General features: G+C 36.5%; 1 protein-coding gene and 1 long non-coding RNA gene across 5 annotated transcripts in view; both read right to left on the reverse strand.

Moving 5' to 3' along the window:
- RPS6KA5 (ribosomal protein S6 kinase A5) overlaps positions 1–27,085 on the reverse strand; it is a 78,023-nt gene that overhangs the window by 22,946 nt on the left and 27,992 nt on the right. For 2 of the 4 annotated variants that reach the window (XM_084522760.1, XM_084522759.1), the window contains 4 exons: positions 25,915–26,030; positions 25,127–25,234; positions 6,589–6,672; positions 2,594–2,697 (listed from right to left, as the gene is read on the reverse strand). In XM_084522760.1, the coding sequence (XP_084378886.1) occupies positions 2,594–2,697; positions 6,589–6,672; positions 25,127–25,234; positions 25,915–26,030 (412 nt within the window). Of the gene's footprint in view, positions 1–1,729; positions 1,832–2,593; positions 2,698–6,588; positions 6,673–7,370; positions 7,499–25,126; positions 25,235–25,914; positions 26,031–27,085 lie in introns of those variants that run through there. The other 2 variants (XM_084522761.1, XM_084522762.1) reach the window with 2 other exon arrangements.
- On the reverse strand, positions 18,314–19,572 carry LOC311438412. The gene is made up of 2 exons (XR_014694084.1): positions 19,402–19,572; positions 18,314–18,660 (listed from the first exon to the last, which is right to left on the reverse strand). It is a non-coding gene; the product is annotated as an uncharacterized lncRNA (long non-coding RNA).

Here is a 27,085-nt window from a genome sequence, read left to right on the forward strand (position 1 = left end):
GTACATGCAGCCAGGGTTTCCCCGTCCCAGGTGCAGGACCCGGCACTTGCTCTTATTGAACTTCATGCGGTTGGTGATCGCCCAGCTCTCCAACCTATCCAGATCCCTCTGTAAGGCCTTTACACCCTCATTTGAGTCCACAACTCCTCCAAGTTTGGTGTCATCAGCAAACTTGCTCAAAATACCCTCTATTCCTACATCCAGATCGTTTATAAAAATATTGAAAAGTACCGGCCCTAAAATGGAGCCTTGAGGGACCCCACTGGTGACCGCCCGCCAGCCTGACGCAGCCCCATTTACCATAACCCTTTGGGCCCTGCCCGTTAGCCAATTGCTCACCCAATATACCTGCAATGCATTTTCCAGTTTAAGGAAGAAATAGTTTCTTGCAAAACTGCAGACAAAATATCCTTATATCAACTACCAGATAGTCAAATTTTAGCCATCCTCTATGAAGCATAAATAAATTCTAACAAACTATGTCAAATAAAGAACATAGGCCCCAATTAGCATTATTATGCTAAAACAGTGTCACATGCTTCTACAGATTTTATAGATGTACACAAGTGGAAAAAGACAGATATCTATCTATTCATAACTCCAAAGCTGATAAGATTTTCTAAACTGTTGCACAGAAGCAAAATAATGCTCCAAAAACTTCATAGTCATTTTAAGTACCTGTACATATTACAAGACCCTCAAAAATCAGAATTCTGAAATGGATCTGTCTTTCAAGCCAGAATTACAAATCACTCATAGTTAAAGTGAAAACAAACACAGCACCTGCCTATACTTTTGAAGGATGGTGCCCTTTCACAGCTCTGTGGCAATGCAAGTCCAGAATTCTCCAAAATGAAAGGAAGATTTGAGGAGAAGGGAGAAGTAAGGGGAGAAGGGATAGTTGAAATGGACATACACTTGAATAGTTCTGTGGAGAAAAAAAAAATCTAACAAGATTAGTAACCCATAACACCAAGAATGTGAACAAAAAGAACCTTCAGAGACAGAGGCTTTTAATATAAGGGAAAATGAAGTATGCACTTCAGTAGCACTCACCATGACAGAGAAGTCCACAGTGCTGTCCAAAAGGTATGACAAAAGAAGTGAACACAATCTCTCATCAGATAGAGTAAAAAAGGTATAAACCATACAGCAACTATTTCTGACAGAACAACTAAACTGTTCATAGGAGACATATTTCACATCAAAACTTTGGTTTAAAATCTAACAGCCTTTGTGACGCACACAGAAATAAACTTTCTATACAAAAATGTCTGAGATTATTTCCCACCCTATGTAAAAATAAGATAAGGACCTGGATTCATCCAGAACAAGATTGTTTCCTTAAACCTACAAAAACCAAACACTATAGAATTTATGCTTTCCGGGCTGGTGTCTAAGAGAAAGCTGAATTCTCTAAGCCTGCTGTTAGGGAATATAATTTGTGTTTAGAGTAACTCTGTTATCAAGAAAGAAGCTTGTACAAATTTGCCAGTGCTAGTGATTTCAACACCATTGGCAACTACAGATATCTGATGACATTATCTGCAATTCAGGGTTGTATTTTTTTTTTTTTTTTTTTTTTTATCAGTTTAGAGAGGAAATTAAACTAGAAAGATCCAAGATAGTCATGGAGAGAAGTTGTACAGTATATACAAATGTAGAGTACATAGAAACATAGTATGAACACCAACTAGAATAAAAACATACCAAAGGACAACATCAATACCTGGAAAAAAAGGCAGTCAACTTGTCACAAGAAAATTTCAGTCAGAAATTAGAGTAATAACCATCAGAGAGTGGGTGCTGGCAGCCTTGCAGTTTCTCATCTTTGAATTTAACCATAAATTATGAGAAAAAAAAAAAAAGAGCAAAAAATCAAAAAAAAAAAATTTCAAGAGCAGAGAAGAACCTACCAAAAGACAATCAAATCCTGAAGAACATGCATCTAAAAAGTTTATATGTAAAACGCAAGAATGGTATAGGTTACTTGATTTCCATGTTTCATACTAATTTCTTATAAATATGCAAGTATGTCTAGAAAGGATCACGTTCTTTGTTTCATGTCATATACTAACAAAAGAAACATTCCCATTAACAAAAAAAAAAAAAAAAAAAAAAAAAGTGGGAGTAGGGTAAATCCTGGTAATTTAAACTTATACAATGGAGGGGTCTAGCAAGAAAGACAAAAATCTCTCCAGCTAAATACGTCTCAGTATTTAATTTAGTATTCAGTATCAAGATGTCGAATGTGATAATTCTGTTTACGTATAATTTCATGTTTCATTTGACTTCCCTTTCAACAGTAAACATGCAATAGGGTTGGGCAGCAGCAAAGCTGTGGTTCCACTGTAGCTTAAACAAAACAGGTCTTTCGTAAAGGTCAGTTCTATTTTATTAACCTCTGCAGATTACTGAAGTAACCTGTCTGCTTTCAGATGTCAATCTGTTACACAGAACCAGGTAATACATGACATATTACCCTGGTAGCTCTTTCTTCCTAAACTCCATATCAGAATTCTCATGAAATATTTATTATAGCGAAGCATCAATTTGTGAGCAAGCACATGTAACGTACTGTTTTGAACCTTACCTAGAAATCTCTGCTTGAGAATTCTTCTCTCCATCAACTGTAAATGGTGACGCTCCAGTTAACAGTTCATACATAAGAACACCAACACTCCACCAATCAACAGCCTGTAGAAAAACAATAATTATGTAAGTTATGATACAGCAATGTAAAATTGTTAATACAAGGAGGAACAAAACAATGCAGCCAGTAAAGAGCTAGCAAAAGGAACAGCCCACCTATTCACAACTGAGGTAAACATGGACAAAACGAAGCTTGAAAGATTGCAGTAATGATTGAAGGTATTTCCTATATTAAATCAGTTACTTTGAAAGCTCTCCACTCAGCTTCTTCAATTAATTTCTCAAGCTGAAGTCTTTCCACTGGCTACTAAAGTTTCACTTGACTTTTTCCCCAGAATTAATTTTGAGTTTTAACATTGGAATATGAAAAGAATTCTGAAACCTACTTGAAATAACGGAGCTTATACATACTTGAAATAACTAAAGCTTGCTAATCAAGAACGGCATCGCTAGTAGGTCAAGGGAGGTGATTGTCCCGCTCTACTCTGCGCTGGTGCGGCCTCACCTCGAGTACTGTGTGCAGTTCTGGGCACCACAGTATAAAAAGGACATGAAACTGTTGGAAAGTGTCCAGAGGAGGGCTACGAAGATGGTGAAAGGCCTGGAGGGGAAGACGTACGAGGAACGGCTGAGGTCACTGGGCCTGTTCAGCCTGGAGAAGAGGAGGCTGAGGGGAGACCTCATCGCAGTCTACAACTTCCTCGTAAGGGGTTGTCAAGAGGCAGGAGACCTTTTCTCCATTAACACCAGTGACAGGACCCGCGGGAACGGGGTTAAGTTGAGGCAGGGGAAATTTAGGCTGGACGTCAGGAGGGGGTTCTTTGCAGAGAGGGTGGTTGCACACTGGAACAGGCTCCCCAGGGAAGTGGTCACTGCACCGAGCCTGTCTGAATTTAAGAAGAGATTGGACTGTGAACTTAGGCACATGGTCTGAACTTTTGGGTAGACCTGTGCGGTGTCGAGAGTTGGACTTGATGATCCTTAAGGGTCCCTTCCAACTCAGGATATTCTATGATTCTATGATTCTATGAAGTATTGGAACCTGAGCTTTCAGGAGCTTGAGAATGAAACTAAGGAACTTTTAAAAAGTACACTTTAGGTCTACAGCTCACAGTTAATCAGGACACCTGAAATGCTATGGAACTTCATCTTATATTTCATGGCAACACATTATCTTTGGCTTCCCATATATTAATCATAGAATCACAGAATCATAGAATGGCCTGGGTTGAAAAGAACCTTAAAGATCATCTAGTTTCAACCCCCACTGCTTTGTGCTGGGTTTCCAACCACTAGATCAGGCTGCCCAGAGCCACATCCAGCCTGGGCTTGAATGCCTCCAGGGATGGAGCATCCACAACCTCTCTGGGCAACCCGTTCCAGTGCCTCACCACCCTCTGAGTGAAAAACTTTCTCCTAATATCTAACCTAAATCTCCCGTCTTAGTTTAAAACCATTCCCCCTTGTCATCTTATTAATCTCTCTGACACCTCATAACATTTTATTTATTTTGTTTATTATTTATTTATTATTTTTGTTTAAAGTACCAATACTTTAAAAAAAAAGTCTTCAGATAATCCCATAGTCTCTCTGATTTTGTCTGACTATCCCAATACTTGTTTTCAAGGACAGGTAGAGTTACATGGGGACAGAAAACAGAGGTTTTCTAAGAGGAAAGTATTTTTTGAGACAAAATGCTCATATTTACTCCATACTCTCATACCCAATGTTATTTCCGAAAATCTTTTAATTATAAAAAAAAAATGCTTCATATCCATAAAGATTTTTTTCTCTCTTTCATAGGAAAAGAAACTACTATGAAAAATAAAGGAAGCAGGTTAGTCATTTAGACAAAATTAATTTAACTACAGGTGTTTGAGCTTCTCAATTTTATTTTCATGAAATTTGCATATCTATGAAACTGAAATTATGCTTCACTTGTGCTGACAAAATTAATACATTACAGGAAGACAACCAGTAAATGATGAAAAGTTGACTTCCTACTTTAGAGGCTGTGGCTTTTTGTTTTGTTTTGTTTTGTTTTTTCAAGATACACAAAATCTGATGTTTGGTCTATTCATCCAAGAATGTCTAAAGGAACTAGCTGAAGAAGTCTCCGTATTGTCAATAACTCTCCTTGCAAATACACAATGATCAGAGAAGGTCCCAGGAGAGGTGTATGTTTTTCCAAAAGAGTAGGAGGATCTACAGAATCAGAATCAAACTCTAAAAAAAAAAAAAAAATCTGGAGCAAGTTTTTAATACAAACAAGATAACTATCTAGAAGAGATTAAAAGCAAAAACACTGATTTATCAAGAGCATAGCATACTATGGCAATCTCATTTCGTCTTTTTTAAATAAGATCATGGGTAGCTAGATAAGCAGTAAATACAAAATACACTAAAACCTTCAAACACCATGCCAAATAACATTGTCAACAGTTAGCCAAGAATTTGTAAGGTAAACAATTACCACCACATATAACTGAAAAAAACAAACACCTTTATTTAACAGCTGTCAATCATTTGCCATCAAATTGTTAGGCTATTTCTTTAAGTGTATTATACAGCTCTTCTCTATACCTCAGGAAAATATCAAGTAGAATGAATCAAAGATAACAGCACAGAGATTGCTCTTAAAATCAGCAATAGCAGCAATACTACAGAATCTGTAAGCACTTGAGAAAAAAACAAAACACAATTTAAAGTGACTGCTGCATTGGAGAGATCCTCTGAAATTGGCAAGATTAAACTAAAGGAGAAATACAGAGTGCAGGAAATGGAGATTAGATTCATAAATTTGTAAAATTCCATTTTAATAATGATTAAGTAAACAGTACTGTGAAAAAATATACAAAGATTATAGTGAAACAAAGGTAGGTGTGAGACAACGACTAAATGAAAAGACAAATCAAATTTTCCATTTTATGTCTAATAGAAGAATCAGGGAGGTAGTCATTCTACTGTACTTCAAACTGCCAACACTTAGCTGAAATACTGTGCCCACTACAGTGTTTCCTACTTGAAAAAATATTACAGGCAAATTTAGACCAAAACAGAAGCAGAATAAACAGAGAAAGAACCTTCTAAAGCAAAGTCAGACTGAGTTCAGTAAACTAGGAAAAGGAGATAGAGGGTAGAGGGTGACATAATATTTTCCAGTGCTTAAAAATGCTATTCTAAGATGAATCGTCATCAAGTATATTCCAGGACCCCCAACAGAAAAAAAAAAAAAAAAAAAAAAAAAACAACCACGGAGATAATATATTCTCAAAAACTTCTCAGTATAGTAACCAGTCAAAATAATTAAATAATTTATCTAGGAATACTGTAGAATTTTTTCAGTGGAATAGAGTTGCGACATTTTTATTTGTTTGTTTGTTTTGAGTTCCATCTGTGAATAATGGTCATCTTAATTGTTGCCATCAGTTACTGACATTAATTCATATAAAAAAATTAGTCTCAAGCTAAGTGGAATTATTTTTTGACAATCTGAGAATATTTCCCAAACTTACGTTAATAATCCACTCAAGACTTCAAATAAGATAATTGACTAACCTGATGTATAATTGTAAAAATATATCAGAATTAGTCACAAAACAGTTGTTTTTCCACTCCAAACTAAACAGTTTTTAAATAACAGTAAGTATGAGCTAATTTTTTTTGTCCCACTGCACATTGAGAACAAGAGTCAAATAGAATACAAGTGAGCCTCAACAGCTTTAGAAATATGCCTTGTACTTTGGTTAAAACCTAACTTCAAACTGAAAATAAATTATGCCAATGTTTTTTAATATAGGCAATAGTCTATTTTAGGGCAACCTGAAATAAGGCACGTTTAAGTAAGACACTATTACATTCTACAAAAAAACTCAAACTGAACAACAGTGATGCCCAGAGAATTAACATTTTCTCAGTAATAAACTCAGAACATACCTTATCGTGTCCTGTATCTCCTCCCCTTACAATATCTGGAGCCATGTATTCTATCGTTCCACAGAAGGAATACGCTCTCTCATTCTAGCAAAAAAAAGAAAATAAAATTCATATCAAATGATTATATTGTCCTAATTATATGGGACATATCTGGCTAACAGTTCCAAGATGCTGCCAGCAAATCTTCTCCAAATAGCTCAGAACTGCTAGCTAAATCATACTCCAATCATATGCAGAGATGTATCACACAACACTACAAACTATTTATAGTTTTCTACAAAAAAAATAAGATGTCGTAAGCTTGTGTGGTAGTCTAACATAAGCACATAAAAAGTAATGTATTGATATTTAAAAACATTCCTATTAGTCTAAATGATCTATACATTTCAGAACCACACATCATTCCTCAAGGCAATATAGACACATTCTGAAGGCTGCAATATCAATACTCTAAACAAATGAAATGCTTAAGTTAAAAAGAGCGATTCATTGTAAGATGTATGACTTGACTAAATTAGATAAAAGATCCTTTGGGTTCTCCATATTTAGGAATTTATTACGACCTCTAGAAAAGTAATTCCCTTTCACAAAACGCACATAAAAACCCAACGTTCTCTCAAGAAGAGACTTGGAGAGAGACAAGAGAGAGAAAGAGAAAAGCAAACAGACAGACAGAGTTGTAAATTTAAGTTTATTCTATATACTGAAGTTATTGTTTTGATTATGTTCAAAACTAAGCTGCTTTCACAGGCATGTATAATTGTTCCCTGAGAGCGATTTACCTTTGAGGTCAACATGAGGTCATGCTGGACCTTGCTAATGACGAAAGCACATGTGTTTGGGCCATGCAACATTGTTCCTCCCTTATCCTTCAAGCTTCTAGCATTTGGGGGAGAGATCCTGACAGGTCCTTTAAAGAAGAGTGTTCAAAAAAGCAAATATTTCAAAAGTCAGGTTTTACATTCGTAGATGCAGATTTGGAGTTTAAAACAGGTGCTACATAAAAGATTGTACTGCACTAATGAGAGGAAGCTCCTAAAATCAGAAATAGTGCTCAGTGCTACCGTGAGGCAGAAAAAAATAAACAGTCCAACAGCATATTCATAAACTGTACTTATTAAAATACATACACTGTGACTGTTTTTTGGGGGGGAAGGGGGGGTTGGGCTTTTTATTTTTTGTAAAATTCTGGGTTTAAAATAGTTCTGAGCCTCATTTGGTTCAAATATTAACTTGAAATATCAACTTCTGAGACAAAGCCATAAAATAATACACTTTTCATGTTACCACTTTCTTTTGACACAACTACTGTTTCTCTTTTATTGTCTTTTCCAGTACCTGTTATCCAAAGAAAAATAGTGTGACAAAAAGCAAAAACAAAACGAAAAAGTCAGAAATTCCTAGCCCTCCATCCGGGCGTTAGCCAACCTGAAGTACTATCTCTCCGTTTGCTCTTCCTTCAGCTGGGGCAGGAGGGAAGAAGGGGAGGAAGGAAAAGGAAGAGGAGTGAAAAACACAAACTGAAACCTTCCTTCACCTTCTGTCTGCCCAAAGTACCCTTGCAAAAGACAATGCAGCCAAGCTGAGATTTAAGAAAACGATTTATAATGTTGATACATCAAAAAGAAAAAGGGAGGGGCAGATGAAAACTGTATCATTTAGCTAGCTGCAAATTCAGTGAGTTATCTTCAAAATTATGTTTCTTTGTCTCTATGGTGTTTTGTAAAACTAGGCTTCAAGGTACTAGAATGACGAGAAAGAGACTGGGGATTTAGATACGAGCATATACCGTGGTACAGCAGCCCCCTTATGATCTCAAGTATCCAGCACAGGAATATACCTGTGCTGGTGGGAGGGCCCACTGAAAACATTTCAAAAGATACAAAATTATGACCAATAGATTTTTTAAGGAACTATCAAAAAAGTGTGTATACATATATATACACACATGTATGTATATATATATCAAGGTTATTCTGACTTTCAATTATATTTAGCTTTTCTCTAGAACATCAAAAATAAAAACAATAATCCACTTTCTACCATTCAACAAACTTTACCTTTTAATGAGAAACTGAATTTTGAAAACAGTATTTAAAATTATTCTTTCTTTCTTAAGTTCATGCCTGAGATATTTTTTGTCCCTTGCAAAAAAAATCTTTAAAACTCCCAAGATAATTGTGAAGGCTTAAAAAATTGACACTGTATCTTGTAAAATATTTTTGTGTAATTAAATTTCAATACCAAAAGAAAGTCATACTGTAAGTGACAAATGGTTCTTTGTAGATAAAACACTCCAGGATACATTTGTAATGAGCTTTATAAAAATTCCATCTTCTACTCCACATAGCTAAGTACTTGTATCCTTTAGCTCTTGCTTCCTTTTCAGCTTAAAAGCAATCTACTGCTGAAATTCAAGGCTGAATAAAGCCAAGAAGAGGAAAGCAGATGATTATCATAAGCAGAGTTCTTAGCAAAAGTAGTAAATTGTAACTCAATATTAGGTAGGAAAATAAAAGGGACCCACTGAGCATTTTATTCAAAATCAACACTGATTTGCTGTTAAGTACACCAACTTTTTTTCCAGAAGCCCTGATGGAACCAGCTGCTGACTGTTACAGGGAGACAAAACAAACTGCTATCAACTATTTAGAGTTTCTTAGTTAACTACACTTCAGCACTCCCCAAAACATTAATAAATAAATAAGTAAAAGAGTGGACGCTTCTTTGTTAGACACTCTTCCGGGTATGGTGTGTCTTGTTAGATTACAAGTCATACCAACTACCTGTAGCTGTTACATACAGAACACTATTTTTACAGTATTAAGTTTCACTAGGATTACTTATGTAAATTTGTCATTGTTAAACATAGGTAGTCACTAGTAGCCTTTAGTCGTATGCATTACATTTGGGTTTAAAGACATGTTAAAAGAATGTTACCTCCAACCACAGTTTCCTTTTTTTTTTTTTTTTTTTTTTTCCCTAGTTCTGGGCTCCCCACTTCAAGTGAGAGATGGACACACTGGAGAGAGTCCAGTGAAGAAGGACCATTAAAACAGCTGAGAGACTGGAGCACCTCTCCTGTGAGGAGAGGCTGAGGGAGCTAGGGACTGCTAGGCCTGGAGAAGAGGCGGTGCAGAGGGATCTCCTCACTATGCACAAACACCTGAGGGGAGGCTGCAAAGATGGAGACAGGCTCTGTTTGGGAGTCCCCAGGGACAGGACAGGAGGCTCTGTCTGAACAGAAGGGAAAACTCTTTTACTGTGTGAGTGAGTGAACACTGGAACAGGTTGCCCAGAGAGGCAGTGGAGTCTCCTTCTTTGTAGATATCCAAAACCTGGACATGGTCCCAGGCAGGTGGCTCTAAGCAACCCTGGATGAGCAGGGGCCTGACCTCCAGAGGTCCCCTCCAACCTCAACCACTGCAATCTGTGACAAAAAGTCACTCTATAATGTATTTCACCAGTCACTTGTGAAATCACTTTTTACTCACAAATCAAATATGCAGTCTCATTTATTTTTATTTTTTTTAAAGCACAACCAAATCCTATTTTGTATTGCTCTCCTCCACAAATTTACAGTTCATGCGAATTTATAACATGAATTGAAACTCCAGTATCTGCCTTTCATCTCACAACATAGAACTGTTAGTAAGACACGAGAGAAAATTATTGAATAACTGAATTTGGATTCTGCATATGAATTCTCACTGAACAGGAATATCTTGCAAATACTTGAGCTTAAGGATTTTTTGCATGAGGCAGAATGCACTTTTTCCTCACACAGCATGCGTGCCTTAAGCACTGTGGTTCCTTTGTCTGAGCTGCAGAACATCACGCAATTAGACACTAGAGGAAGTAAAGAGAAGTGTGGCTAACCCACCTCTAATAACTCAATATGCCAATATTGACCTTGTCATTGAAGGCATGTCATTATGCTTGCTCCCAGTCAGCAGTACTTCCATGCTCACAGATAATCTGGAGATGGCCTTCAGTCTTCTGGTACACACCCTCTGTCTTTTATTTGGTTTCATTTTATTTTTTTTCACCAACTTCTGAATTCTTGTATAATAGCATTAGTTTTTAGTAAAGGTATACGAAGTGACTACTTCAAACAGTTGAGCTGCTTAAGAGCCCACTAACTTTTTGTGAAGCCATTGACACAAAATGAATTTTGTTAGTTGTTGGTCACTGAACATAGATAGGGTCACGTGGATAAGCAGGCAGTTCACTTTTTAATTTAGCAGATGTATGGTTTAACAAAGACAGGTTACATCCCCCACTAATTCTTTGAGATGAGCTAAGCACAGACTTTGTGCATGTGCCTACATGTACCTTCCAAACGTTCCTAATAAATGCTCTAGTATGATAAATGGGGTAGATCTCTGACTTTTCCTACTCCATATGTGGAGAGAGTAGATCTCTAACTTTTCCCACTCCCCATACAGCAATATGAAAAAGGTAGGGCACAGCCCTCTATCTGAGTTCCTTGCAATCATTCTGCCTGATCCAAGTGTCCTAATGAAACACAACTACTTTAACTAGTCAAGGTACTTTTAATACCAAACATGTATCATCTCTGCAGCCTTTCCTCTGGAATACCTGTTCCTATATCCCATTTTCCTTTTCTTTCATCAAATAAAAGGAGCATATTTAACTTCAAACCCGAAAATGTTGACAGCACCTAGCCACTGAACGGCTTTAGAACAATTAGACTGTGACTGTCCACAATGGAGAGATGCAATGTGGATTATTATTTGCCCTGGAAAACAATCATTTTGACAAAGAAAAAAACCTCAGAGCAGCATCTTCCTTGCTGAGAGTATGTATGGTAGATAGACCACAAATTATACAGTTTACAGAGATCAAAAAATCTAGCTCCAAAATTCAATTGAAAGTGCTGACAGAAGAATGGAAACTTTGCACCATCATGCTCTTGATGATCTTGTGGTATCATCACTTGGCCCTGCTTTATAATCAAGGAATGCTAGGCAGGCATTCAAAGCTATCTAAAGCTCCAGAAAGAACATGTATAAACATTTCTACTTTCAGAAAGAGGACTTAAGCCTCCAGAGATCTCTAATAAGCTTCAAAGCAAACCACAGGAATTAAATGAGATTTCAGGTGAGCCAAGGAATCAAGAATATACAACACGCCTGTAAAAGACTCACTTCTGCTGGTCCAAATTGCCAGTTGACAGCTAATGTTTTAGTTAAAGAGCTATTCCTTTATGTCTAGTTGGGTGTTAGCTTCCAGTGCCATAAAAAAAAAAAAAACTCAGAGCCCAGATATCCTGAAAACATCTGATTTGATGCCCTAACACATCCAAAAGGGCAAGGGAAACGGGCAAAGAAAAGGCAGAGATAACAGCCAGGACAGGTATTTCCAAACACCAGGGGAGTGAAGGCCTGCGTTATTTCACCACGTGCACCTGAAGATCTGCATCTGAGAAACAAGCTGCTGCAATACTTGGCTGAAGAGAGCTACAGATAGAAGGGCACATGTTGGCTGGCTGAGTGTCAGGGCCAAAACACTATTGGTCAAGAAAAAACGTCATCTTGGAGTGGAGGACAAGATCCCAAGGAGCTCATACACAGCACTGTAACTCCTTCAATAAGCAGCGAATCTCATTAGTTCAGGGACTAAGAAAAATAGAGATAATCATACCCTTTGGAAACTGAGATCTGCATAACTGCAAAGTGCATCTTGTGACTTTCATGCTTATTCATAGCATGGCAGACAGTGCATTCAAGTCAGCCTGAATAAAAATAGAGAGAGAACAGCTTTTGGAACTCAAAGAGGCTCCACAGCAAAAGAAGACAACCCACATTGAAAGGTTGAAGGCCCAAGGGCTGATGTGCTGAGTACCTCCTGAGTCAACGGTATCATCAACATGTTGGTGTTAAGCATTAAAGAAACTTAGATTTCAATTTGGACTTCTCCAGGTAGCCAGGTGACACATCAATAGAAACGCGCAATCTATATGAAGTTCAGTCACATGAGCAGTTGCCAAATTTGCTGTATGTACAAGGGACAGACTGAGCTAACTGGAGCAAGCCATTTGCTTGTTGGAAAAACAGGAACAAAAAGAAAAACAAAGGGAAAGATCAAAGCCTTAAACACACCTGAGATTTTGTTTCAGAGGCTTTCAGAAAAAAAACAAACACCAAAGCAAAGCACCCAAACAAAAACATAAAAGAAATCTGAAGAGGTATGAGTGTTGGAATAAGGAAGCTGCATAAAGCTTGCTAACAGAACACTTATGAAGGTAAAAACAAAAACAAAACAACAACAACAACAAAAAACACATCTACAAAGAATGATCAGGCACTGAATCTGGAGTATCTAACTCAAAATATTGAGGCATGTTCCAAGTGTGCTGTTCTACACATGTGCACTGAACTTAAAAAGAATATCTGCTATCCAAATACTGCTTTGGAAAAAATGCTTCAGAACCTGTTTGTTATTTTGTCTCCAAAGCGTGAACGCGTGTATGGAAAGCCCTCAAGTGTCTTAATACAGTCAATTCTGTCATTTGAAGACATTATTTAACATTCAAATATATTGCCTTTCAAGTACTTCTTCAACTTGAAGAATTACATTCAAACAACACACACCACCGCTCCACAGCAGACACTCGGATCCTACAGTCCTATGGCTTATTTTATTCACAACAGCCTTTGCGCAAACATATTTTAGCCAAAGGATTAGCCAAGTATTCAGTGAAGCCATTCTTTTCAGCATTCACAATTAAGACCCACTTCTCCAACTGCATGAAAGGTCACCTTTGAAAAAGAACAGATTGCTTCTGTTCTCCAACCATTTAACGCGCAAATACTTTGTTCTTTACCAAGCTGGACTACTACCCTGAACGTCAGAGGTGACACATTTTGAAGCCACACTGCTATCACACTCCTTTGAGCTATGAAATTTGACTCCTTAAAAGCATTTTCCAAGTTTTTGTTTTGTTGCTTTTTTGTTTGTTTTTAAACAATGCTAGTCTTCACCAAATGTTACTGCATGTATTTTCTAACAGGAACTCCTTGCTAATAAAAACTACACAAGCATAGAGTCAAAAGACTTTGTTAAACCCTAGAGTATCTAATATCTTCTGTAAGTTGTTTGTAAAGGTAAAGGGCACTTCTCCATTACTAAATTGTTTGGATTTTAATTTCCTTTGATTCTGAATTTATAATGAAACATTCCTGGAGTGTAACACAATAGCTTAAGAATTACTGTTTTTTTGTTGTTGTTTAATACAGAATAGACAGAAACAAACAAACAAAAAAGACAGAAACAAAACTTGGAAACAGTAAGTGATGTTGGTCCAGAGAAAAAGAAAACCTCAAGAGTCAAAATGCAGCCTTTAATGACATATATTCTACCTGTCAGCAAACACTTGTATGTAGTTGTAAGCTAAAATCTGAAACTGCATCTTCCTTAAATAATGGGTGTTTGTTTGTTCGTTTGTTTCTTCATTTTGTATATGTAAACATATAATTGGTCTCAAACCAAAAGGGTTTTGTGCACTTCGCCCTCACCAACAGGCTTGCAAGTAAAGCATAAAAGAAGCTTTACATCTTGACTGGGGAAGTGATGGCAGTTTCCTCAAGATCTGGCAAAACAAGCTACCCTTGAGGTGGTATTGGATAATAACTTAAAGCCAAACCCTTGATAAATTTAATGTAGATTGTCCATACTATAATTAAAATATTGAATTTAGAGAAAAATTTCAAGTCTTTATTAAAAATGATTGTTAAGAAAGGAAAAGGCAATTTTCAGAGCTGATTGAAAAAGCATAAAAAACAAGTAACAAATTTCACAAAAAAAAAGCCATCTGTTTTTAAAGAAAGGCAAGTATTTGGCATGCAATGTCATGGGTTTTGTACCATTTTTGTAAGTGAAATCTGCAGTGGAGTAGCACGTAGTTACACAAAGCAGGAAGATACAATGGAACAGAAGGGAAGAACCAGGTAAGCCCGACCAAAGCTGGCTGAAGGCATTCCAAGCTGCTCTCAGGATTGAGTCTTCACACATTCATTTAAAAAATTCTCCAATCTAGACAAGAACTATTCGTTGGTTCATCATATTTTTGTAATAGAGAAGTAATAGAATTATTATGCATATTTTGGCCATTTTTTCCAGATTTCAGCAACATTCCAATGGGATTCCTAGGCTTGTCTAAGCTTGTTAGCTGGCAAACTAAAACGCTTTGTTCGTTTCATCAGACTCCACCATTAGGAAGGTTTCAAAATGTTATGACCCAGCAAGACAAGAGAAATTCTTACTGCTCTTTGAGCCACTCTGAAATTGCATGGCAAGTTTTAACAAGGTTGTTAAATCTAATATAGATACAGTCCTTCTACTTAACAGTAAAGGTCAATCCCTCTATTGCATGGGCAGTAATTTCTCATACCAACTTCTAGATAAGGAATATAGATGAAAAAATCAAATAGATTAAAATCATAGTTTAGCTAAAACTCTTCATGTCTTCGGTCTTCTCTTTAAACAATCACCTAACAGATTATAGCTCACATGAATGTGCACACACCATAAATCATACAAGCAACTGTTTCAAACTTCCATAGAATACTCAGGGCTGTAGATAAGTAAAATCCACCAACGTTTCATGAAAATGTCTCTTGCCCACAATAAATTGGAAGCAGTCTGCATGTAATATACAAAAGATATAAAGCTGCAATCCAACTTCTTGGAACTAGTCGAGTTTTGACCAAAACAAAGACCTTGCTCTGACTTGTATTTAGTGAATAAACATTCTAGCAAATACAAACTTGTAAACTTGTGATGAATAAATATTTACAACCCAAGTGTTCTCTGATGGTGGGTAACTTCTTTTATATTACCAGGAGCATGGCATGTGGTCATTTTTTGGAGATGAGAACAAAGAAATGTCTCTGCACAGGAATAAGGTGCACATGTGGGGAAGGGTCCACACAGAACAGAAATTAATGTCAGACGTTAAAAATTCTTTGACACTATAGTACTTTAACTCTTGCTTAACCCCCCAAAAATGGTACGTTTTAAACTGTTGATCGATTAAAAAAAAAAACCAAAAACAACAACAACAAAAAAAAACACCTGCAGCGATTACATACTTTTGACTCTCAAGAAATTCAGCAGAGATGTTTCTTAGGTACATCCAACCATCTCTAATAATGCAAGCCAAAGCCAGCTGATCCCTCCTGCAGTGAGACTGGAGCATGGCATGTATTGCTTTCTGTGCCAGGCAATATTTCCTGGATGTACAGAACTGTACAAAAACCTTCAGGTACACAGAAGGCTTCATATGTCTTTAACATATAAGAAAGAGGACTTAATACAGCAGATTCTTCACAAAGAACAGGCTTTTCTTGGCATTTCTGATGTTTGCAGAAAGGCTGCTGTGAATCATACTGGATATTGTCCCAGACTATAAGGTTATATTGGACAAATCCTGAACTGCTTTTACAGTTCCTCAAACAACTATTTCCTTTTGTGATATGATTATCAATAAATAGATCTTTCTATTTATTGACAAGAGGATCCATGTGAAATAAAGGCAGTCAGCTCAACCAAAATGCCTACAATGCATTGTGTCATTCCGTTCTGAAGGTAGACTGATGCAACTAACATCTGACTGATATTTTCATTAAAGCTTTAGTGACAAATTTTGCTTCAAAGAGGAACCCTGTCCCACAAGATATTAAGCATCTAACTTTATATTATTAGAGTATTTAACAGCTCTCGGCACTCAAATTTAAGTTGCACCTGCAGAAGTCCCAGCATTCTTCGGGCAAATAACCTGCAACTGACACCTGACTAGGACTGGGACAGAATCAGCACTTCACCTGGTGATGACCATGTAAACCCAAATGAAACTTGCAAGTTACACTTCTGCAGAACGTCTCACTGAAGATGGTAAGACAGAAAAGCAAACCCCAATTCTGAATTAGAAATGGCAACAAGTAGTAATACTAGAAACATACTAAAGTCAGTGAGACCTCTAGAAGAATAATGGTTAGTGTTTCTGTGAGATTCCTACAGTCTCCTAGTGTGCATATTTATCATTATAAATACAATGGGAATAGCTTCAGCCACAATAGTAGGGACAATGATCCTTCCTTTCATTTTATAATTTCACCAGTTTCTTAGCTAACAAGGAAAACCATTTTAAACAATATAAAGTCTTTTCTAATTTCATTTTATTCAACGCATATTTTGAAATTAACAGAAGCATCATTCATTCTAGTATTTTTATAAGGCCAATAAAGAAAAACAAAATAACTGGTTAGGAAATATGCAAATTCAGACAGGAAAGGCTAGAAGAGACATATTACACCACTGTATTCAGGAGTAAGAGAGTCAAACTTAACTAAGGGCAAGAGTTAAGTTAACCACAAATAGTTTCACACGCTATCAACTGAAACCATGTTCCTGTCCCTTCAAGAGCAACTTATAAACAATTTATTAGAATATTATGAAATGCCTAAAGTGGTACAGCATTTCTAGGCATGAACAGATGTTGGTGTTTGTACTGCTCTACAGAAACCTCACTGTAGTTCTTCATTTATCTAGAACCCTTACCTTGGGAAATGTGCTGGAATAAAACTCTGTACTTTAACTGCTTATATGTCTAAATAAATATTAAATCCAAAGTCAAAGTTAACTCTGTTAAAGTTCCTTTAACAAAGGAAGATGGAACTTCTAGGCTGCTCTCTGGGCTCTATCAGTAGTGTAGCAAATAATATCAATTAGAAATTAAAAAATAAAAAGTAGAATATATGGGAAAACATCATTATTATTTGTATTTTATATAACAGAGTTCTGAAAGCCAGTAACTTAAGTTCTTATACCAAGAAGCACAAACAATGAAAGCTTCCCCAGGATAACTGTGTTCAGGACCCTTGGCATATCAACCTGCTCTTTTCACACCCCCTGGGGTTAAGCCACCTGTGTTCAAGACCAACTCCGACTCAGTCCCGCTGATTGTGTGTGGAACCTGCTCAGGGACCTCCTCCACCTTACCTTCACTGGAGCTGAAACTCACATCCTCAGTCTTGACCTCTGAATGAGCTACACTGCAGGTATGCCTGTACTTGGCTGTGTACCTCACTGGTCCTGATCTGCCTTCAAATCCTGACTTGACCTCAGGCCTTCCTCTTCACTATAAGCTTCCCTGAGAACTGCTGCACTGTTACCCGAGCCTGGTTACTGCCAATAGACCTGCTCTGATCTTGTTTGGGAACTGTGGGATTGTGCCCTTGGTCAGCTAGCGTACTGCATCCCCAGCTCACACTACTGCAGGGAGCAGCCTCCCCATTCTGCTACTCCCTGAATAGCTAGGCAAGAACCACAGGTCCTCAAGAAATAGACTGTAAGACTGAAAAACTTGAGTGTTGAGCAGTATCATACAGAGCATCCCATGGATCAGCTATCAGCAAACTGTTCTATCAGCTATAAGCTACTAGTTTGGTGAGCCATTAGAGTTCCCTTAGTAAGTTTAATGAGAAAAACATATGGTAAATAAAAGAATACTGCCTTAAATAGAGATTTATTTGCACTGCCATAGAGTCCACATAAAATTCCATGCAGAAACAGGGTTTGCACCTTCAGGGAGTCTTAGAGGCCATCCTATCTGAAAGTGATTTTACTGTTATTTACCTCAAAAATAAGAAATGCACCAAAAAAATAAAATGTTTCCATAGAAATCAGTTCTGTAGCATTATTCTTTGCCATCATTTTAATTATCCAGAAGAACAATTTCAGAATCAATTTAGGAAGGTATATGAAAATTGACATAAAAGCCTTCTAATGGCTGAAGACATGACGCAGATTTAAAATGAAAGTTGAAAATCTTGTTTGAAAATCTTATTACAATAAAATAAGTGCCAGGCTGTGTTTTGTTTGTTTTTAAAAATTCTTTTGAGAGCCTTTTTGGTCACAATATCCAGACATAACACTGGGGAATTAAGCTGTCCAGATCAGTAAGTACAGCTTCACCCATTAGCTCTCTCAGGTATAGACTGTTGCTTCTGTAGCCGTACCTTCTATTCAGGAACAAAAGTATGATCTCTGTAGAAGACAGAGGAAGAACAAAGATTGGAAAAATGTTTAGTGGTATGCTAGACTACCTACTTACTGCATTTGACAAATTCATAATGAAGTAAAGGCATAGACTAGACCAAGAACAGTTGCAATACTACAGATCAAAGGTCCACTAGTTTGAAATGTCATCCCAAGAAGAATTAAATAAAATCATCTGGAAATTAATAAAAAAAAATAATACTATCCTGGGGACTGTTCCTACTTGAAGGAGCCAGCTAAGTCAAAAGTACCATGTTGGATATTATATCTAATGCCACAGAGCTAGAAAAACTAATGACTGCTTCCAAAACAGGCAGAAGCAGACTAATGACTGCTTCAAGTAAGAGTGAAATTTGCCTGCCAGCAGCTGCCATCAGAACATGCACTAATAAAAGAGAGAGCCTAACCCTATCAGTGAAGGTACTGCATGCCAGCTAAGAAACACATGACCTCTATAGTTGTGGCCCCAAGACATAACACTGTGTAAAATTAAGCCCTCATCTAATGTAAAATGGAGACTCAAGGAAACTTTTACACAGGTTTAGGAAATGGCTGTCTGCTTCTGCAGTGCAATGCACTTGTAATTCTGCAAGGAATTATTTAAACCAGTTACTAATGATGGATTTATAAAGCAAATTACATAGAGAAAAGAAAACAAGAACCTCTCTTCTTAAGCAAAAGAAGTTCAGAAACAGTATATTATTGCGTGGGAGGAATGCAAGTACATACCACTTTCATCCCTGATGGACATTTTGTATTGGGTTCTCAAAATTCCAGTTTTTGGAAGACTTGTTTTCTAAAACATCATCTTTTGAGAAGAGAAAGTAGGAGTACCAAAAGAAAGAAGAACAGAATAAAAAGCAAAACCTGAAAAAACACCCTCTTGCTTCAAGTAGAGGCAAAATTAAAAGGTATGAAAGAGCATTCATTCTGCAAGGAATTCTTCTAGCTACCACTGTAAAGCCTTCAAAAATGTATTTAAAAAAAAAAAAAAAAGAGAATAAAAAAATGCATAGAAGATGCCCCATACATACTTATGAAATCAGAGAGCACTGAATGTAAAAGGAGGAACAGGCAATTTTGCTCAAATGCAACACATCTGGCTCTAAAATCATTTTCACATAGCCATGAAACTCTGGTCATGCAAGTTTACCATACATGGTTGCCCAAGTTTCATCAAGGTTAAGTATTTGCAATCATTCAAGAGATTAAAAATTTATGAGGAAAAAGTCAGTGAGGTTGGTGGGTTTTGCATTCCAAATTGTCCTGGTTTCAGTTAGCACAGAATTAATTTTCTTCCTAGTAGCTGGTGGAATGCTGTGTTTTGGCTTAGAATGAGAAGAGTGCTGATAACACCCCGATGCTTTAATTGTTGCAGAGCAGTGCTTATACTAAGCCAAGGACATCTCAGCCTTTGCTCTGTCCTGCCAACGGGTAGGCTGGGGGGTGCAGTAAGAGCTGGGAGGGGACAGACCCAGGACAGGTGACCCAAACTAGCCAAAGGGGTATTCCATACCATCTGACGTCATGCTAAACAATATATAGGGGTGGCTAGCCGGGGGGAGGGGGCCGGACTGCTCGGGGTTAGGCTGGGCATCGGTCAGCGGGTGGTGAGCAATTGCATTGTGCATCACTTGTTTGTACATACTATTATTACTTTCGTATTATCACCATTGTATCATCATTATTATTATTGTTATTATTATTTTGTTATTTTTTTTTCCTGTCTTATTAAACTGTCTTTATCTCAACTCACGGGCTTCACTTTCCATTTCTCTCCCCCGTCCCAGAGAGGGAGGGGGGAGGGTGAGCGAACGGCTGCGTGGTGTTTAGCTGCCGGTCGGGTTAAACCACGACACAAATGAATTTTTTTTGTCCTGGAAAAGAGAAACATTTTTTTCCAAAGTTGACTACAAACACGTTACTGTAAGATCTGATAGAAGATGCCAGACTATTTAACACACAGGTCAGTATTTCTCCCCAAAACATCATTTTTGAGTGGCATATTTAAATAACTGAATGGCATACTAGTGCAGTAATTGTAAGAAATCATGATCTGTCTTAAAAAAACTCTTAATGGCACTGAGATTTTGGCATCAAAATCTGGGCAGAATATGTTCTATGCTCCAGTCTTCTGCTTTACTTTTCCATGCGGCAAGACCAAGATTATCTTTATAAACACTGAAAAAGGGATACAGCTTGGGCTAAGGCACAGTCACCTGATCATTGATGACCTCGTTCTGCAATGAAATGAGACCTGTCCTGCAGTTATGTGATTTCAGAATGTTTGGTGATTTTATGATTCTTAATATTCAGTTTCAGGATACTTGAAACACCAACAGAAGTACACCAACTAAAGCCAAAAATCTTTCCTAACATCGTTTCATATCTTTTTCTAAAACAAGGGTAATAATCAGTAATTGCCCAGATAGGATCTATAACCTATGTTAACTACTGTGGATTAACTACACTACTCAGTTTGCTTTTTCATAGTTTTTCCTCTTTCCAGAAGTGTAATCTACAGTTTAAAGTAGTGCTACGTTTACATTGGTGAGCAACTCTTTAACCAAAACACAAATACAGGAAGTCATCAGCAGTACAGATTACTCTAACTTATCTTTGCAAGAGAATGCTCAGCGTTCAGAGCATGCACTATCAAATTTCAATTATCAGACATCTTCGTTTTAATTGGACAATTGTCAAGACTTTTATAATTAAATGCACAGATAACCTAGTAGGTCACTCAAGTGAGATGACAGTTCATACAGCAATAAATCAATGTCAAACTGTTGTCAGTTTCCTCACTGTTCCATTTCCTTCTGCTCTTGACCACCTCTGTAGTGCTCTGTATATGAACCTTTCCACTTCACTGACCAAAATCCATAGTGAGTTAACAACCTTTCATCAGTCTTCCTTTAATGCAACCTTTTAGGTTTACATAATAATTTTCCTTCCAGAACAAAGTGCCCACTCAACCAGCTAATAAACTACAACAGCAATTCAACTGCGAAAAGCATTTAACAGTTGCAACTAAATTTGCAACTCTGATGACATTTTCAGATGCAAAAGCAATAATGTATGTGAACTATTCACAGTACATCATAGAAAGAAGTGCACAGATACCCAACTGACACGGAATTGCAGAAGCCAGAGAATTCAATCATCCCTTATGGAAGTGTAGATATTCTATATCAGTTATTACTAAGGCATTTCTGTTCTGTGTCCCCTCGGAAATATTGTTCAAAGTCTGATAACATTTGTATTTACTACACAATTTCTTTTTATCTGTTTGCTTAAAACACAAAACTTTCAAAACAAGCCTAAACTAAAGCAGATGTGTACCAACAAAGCAGACTTGAGCGTTCCTCTTATTCCAGGAGAAATTTTACTTATGGGATTTAACAAGAAAAATGCTAATTGTTATGCATGATCCAATAGATGGTTACTAAAATAATTCAATGAATTCAAATTGTTTTTTCTAAGACAAAGATCTCCATATATACCATTCTAAACTGTTGTATTTCATATAGTTACAAAACCAAAGCTGTCAGAAAAAAAAACTATTAGAAAATGAATTAACACTTCATCAATAAATATTAAAATGAAAACCAAACCTGATGACTAAGCTAAACTAGTATTAACCAAATCAAAATAACACCAGCATACAAGCAGAACTATGAGATTCAAAGAAGACTAAGCCACAAATGCAAAAGATGAAGATACTACACAAGAAATAGGATGGCAAAAATTAGAAATCTTGTGGTTTTGATTTTTTAAAAAGTTTTTTTTTAATGGTTCCAAAAAAATAGGAACACCAACATGATAACACGTGTGCAATGAAAAAGTGTTCAAAATCTGTTAGTCCTATTAATTTTTTTTTCCAAGATAAATTACTTATTCTAACACCATCTGCAAATAAATTCTACATCCCAATTAGATATGGACTTAACTGAGATGCACAAAAAGGTAAGGCTAAAGAGTCTCTTTTCCCCATTTTTCACTGAAATTCAGGTGAGAGTTAAAATCAACCTTAATTCACCATGAGACTAAGACAGCAAAAGCTACTGCATACTTAAAAGGGACTACTCATTTCAATTTCTCGAGCCCTTACCTAATCCCATTGTGTGGTTAGGCTAGTCAAATTCTTGGTCTTTGTGAAATATTACGTACAGTTCATATCAGAAAACATTTCATACCTAAATACCCTGTGATACTGAGTTATCCTACGTGAAAATTCATTTTTATTCAACTACATTATTTGGGTCAGATTATTTCTTCTTCTTGTACACAGATAAACACGTATGGACTTTTTAAAAAATAAAGCAAAGGAAAAAAATGAACTGCTATTACCCTCATATAAGAATTTATTTATTTATTTATTTTTAAGAAAAACTGTAAAATGCGTAAGCAAAGTTTAAGAACATACATGTTTTAGAGGTCCCAAAAAGACTTATGCAAGCACATCTATTACATGTAGTAGAGAACTTGTAAGAAGAAGGGTGGATTGGGGAAGCATGAAGAAGGGGATAAAGGAGAACATGCTAGCATATGCAATACAGTTGCAAGAACATACTCTTTTCTTATCCAACTTGTTTAATTTTATTTAAAAGCGCTACCCAAATAGCATGAAAACAGATATAAAGCCATGCAATTATGTAGGCAAAAATTACTGCTTGTAAGCACATCAGTTCAGAAATATAAATTAGCAGGTAACTTTTGTAATGTGAATTTTAATTGTTCTAATGGTAGCTAAATTGTGTACAGAGTACAACATGAAATGTCAGTTTCTATGTGTAAATGGAACAGTCTAATCATGTTCAAGTTCAGTATCTAACTTAAAATGGTAATTTGAAAACTAGTCAAGTGCGGGCGATTTCTTAGGTTTTTGAAAGAAAAAAATGAAACTGTAGGTAAGTTTCTCCTTAAAAGAGACTAGAAATGTTTTTTGACAGGGAAGATGAAAATAAAATGTTAGGGTGAATGAGGAAAAAAAGTATGGGTAAATGAACAGATTTTGTGGTATATGTCAGAGAAAGCAACATTAGATGACCAAGCAGCAAGACTGCATTATTTTAAAAATGACTGGAGGAAGAAGAATCAGGTTCCAAATGTGAGGAAAAGCAGACAGGTATCTCTGATGCTTATGCAAGTCCTCGCTTTTTCTTGCCCTGCTTATAAAGAATATCCTGAAGATGAGCACAGATGAGAAACAAGTATATTTCCTAAAGCCATTTGTTTTGAGACTTAAAGAAGGTCCTGATTTATTATGACAGATTATTATCCTAGGGAAGATTTCTGCCTCACTCAACTTTTGCTCAAGGCCTGGAGGACAGTTGCTATTCTCCCCTACGTGTACAGTAATATAACCCAGAGTATTTTTTCTCCTGTGCCTCCTGTAGCTTTTCTTACAACTCTGAGCAGGCCCTGCTCTTCTCCCTAGCCACACCTTTTATTGTCCTTCTTTTCTGCTGAAAACCACATCTCTTCGTATTTCCTTGTTGAAAGTACACTGGTCTGACATACTGTAGCAAATCCTGTCATGCTACTTGATCTTCCTCTTTGTTTTACTCTATAGTTTAAGAGGAATATATTGACACTTTGTATATATTTTAATTATTTACACACTAATAAAGTAACATTTCCAGTTTCTTAAAATGGTTAAGAACCCCCCTGAATCCTACCAGGTTCCATTTGAAATGCAAATATTCCAGAGGAAACTACCAGTTACCTATTTTTAGAAAACCTCTGTTGCTTCTAACAGACTCAAACCTGCAGTCCAGTCCCATATATCAAATACCTCTGATCCCTAAAGCGAAAAAGAACCTACTTTTTAAATTCTCCAGAAACAAAATCCTCTACAACTTTCTTTGACTCTCTGAAATCTAAAAGCATATCTGGATATACCTTACCTTAGAAATAACTGACAACTAACGTTAACAGTCAGTAATCGTTATGTTAGGTACTATTCACTTATTTAATGAGAGAAACTTTTATCCTAAAAGCTTGCAATTAAGCTTATCAGAAGTGACACAAATACAGGAGAAAAAGACAAGATAATAATACAAAAATTGTTATTAGCATAAATAAGAGTCATAGCATACCATTTGCCTAGTCACTGCAAAGTATTAGCAGAGAGTTTTAAAAAGGCATCTGAAAATGATAATGTAAGTGGCTTTTCTGACTCCTGTGTATCTCTTCTTTTGCACATAAAGGGCAGCACAAGGGTGTGTGAAGGCATTTCAGGGAAAACTAGAACAGACAAAAATGTCTAGCAACACTGGCAGGCCAAAGACCAATGAACTGAGAACTTACTACTAGATTTTGTTCCACAAAGCAAAAGTTGAGAAGGCATTTTTTCTGCTCTCTCAAATGCTTTTATATTTCCATGAGACAGAATCTGATTTTTTGGTCTTGTTGGATTCTGTCCACCATTAGTGGAGATTCAAATACTCACCTCATCAGTAAGAAACTCCTTACTCAGACCGAAGTCCGTCAGCACCACATGGCCATCAGAATCGAGGAGAATATTCTCAAGTTTTATATCCCGATATATAATTCCCAACTGCAGACAGAATACAAGAAAAGCATTGCCAAATCACTGTAACCATATCAAGGAGACACGGAATGCATTTAAATGTAAAGCTAACAAAATTCCCATTATTTCCACTGACACCTCAGAGACTGCCCTCAAAAAAGAGAATTTTAAAATGTCTTTGAAGAAATACCTTTGAGAGGCTCAAGAATTCTCAGCAATTAATACACCAGGTAATGCCATAGGACATAATAGACCCTTTGCATCTAGAAGTGACTGAATACTTGCCTCTGAAAGCAATTTGCTTGCCTACAGTCATGGCAAAATTTCAAAACTCTGCTGTTTCATTGTACACAAAACAAGGAGAACTGAACAACAGTGCAACCCAAACATTCTTCATGTTGACTACAAATTCGGTTTACTGACATACTCTACCCTTTGATAGAGATTACCAAAAAATAACTATCCTGTGTCAATAATACTCTTTGCACTGCAGAAAAAAAACATGTAGCCTTACTTTGGTACACATAAATAGACATTTCATTGGAAAGTATTTCTAATTGTACAACTAATATGACCCACTGGTAGGTAAAGTTACTCTGAATTTAAGACTATCTAAAAAATATTACTAACTTTATATGATGTGAATACAGTTGATAGTTCTACAAAATCAGCTTGTAGCATCCACTGAAAGGATAAAGTTACTTTACCTTGTGTAGATGTTCAAGCGCCAAAACTATTTCCCCAATATAAATTTGCACCTCATTTTCTGAGAATCTCTCTCTTTGTGAAAGGTGAGTAAACAGTTCTCCTCCATTTATATAGTCTAAAAAGTAGAACAAAGAACCTTGTAATTTCACTTTCTGACAGCTTAATTTTCTTACAAAGTAACTATTAATATTGCAGTAAGTTATTTAATAAGATGTTCTGGGATCAGATGCTTTTACTTTATTGCAACTCTGTAATATTTCATCCCATTGTACAATACTCAGTTTCCTTATTAGTGGAGTGATGGAAGAGCATTACCAATTTAAATAAGCAGCAAAACGATAAAGTGAGCCATAAATATTCATAAATTATGGAAGATTAACATTTTTTGCAAAATCAGTCTTTCACTTAATCAGAAAAATAAGAAGAACAGCACACAAATGATATCTATGAAGTGAGTATTTGTACACCCTTGTGAAATAATTAAGAGCAACAAGCCAGATTGACATTAAAACAGATGATTCAAAAGAACAGACACTAAGTGAAATAATCACCTATGGGCAATTACAAGTTTTACCCTTTGCAAGTGGAACTTATATGGCAAAACTTCCTGAAGGAGGTTATTTCCACACACATTCCCACATGAAACCACACTTTGATTCTTTGCAGGACACAACAGGGTGGTTTTCCCAGACAGGAAGGGGGAAAAAATAGTTAATACAAAAGTTCCACTGCAACACCAACATTTTAGATACAGAATTGCTTACACTGGCAACATACAACAAAGTAGTTCATTTGCATTTGAGGTTTACATACACAGAGCAGGGAACGTACTCCACAACATCTTATCAACATTTTCTTGAACAGTTTCTACAGATCCATGTATTACACCAAAAAGTCTTTGAAGCAGAAAGCATATATACAAGTTACACATACTCTGATCTCTCTACTCTTTTCACAGCTCTCCATTCAGAAAGGAATAATAGCAGAATCAAAGAGGAAAGTAAGGAAGATTCAACTATGTTAGTAAGTATATGAAAACATCAATACTAAATCATAAGTAACCCTCATTTTACAATTAGAAGTAGTAATAACTTAACCCCATGTGACAAGTTCTGTTTAGAACTGATACTTGTATGAAAAAAATACCTCATTCTTTCAATCCCAGCTTAA

The sequence above is a fragment of the Aythya ferina genome (assembly GCF_964211825.1).
Source record: "Aythya ferina genome assembly, chromosome: 5".
NCBI lineage: Eukaryota > Metazoa > Chordata > Aves > Anseriformes > Anatidae > Aythya > Aythya ferina.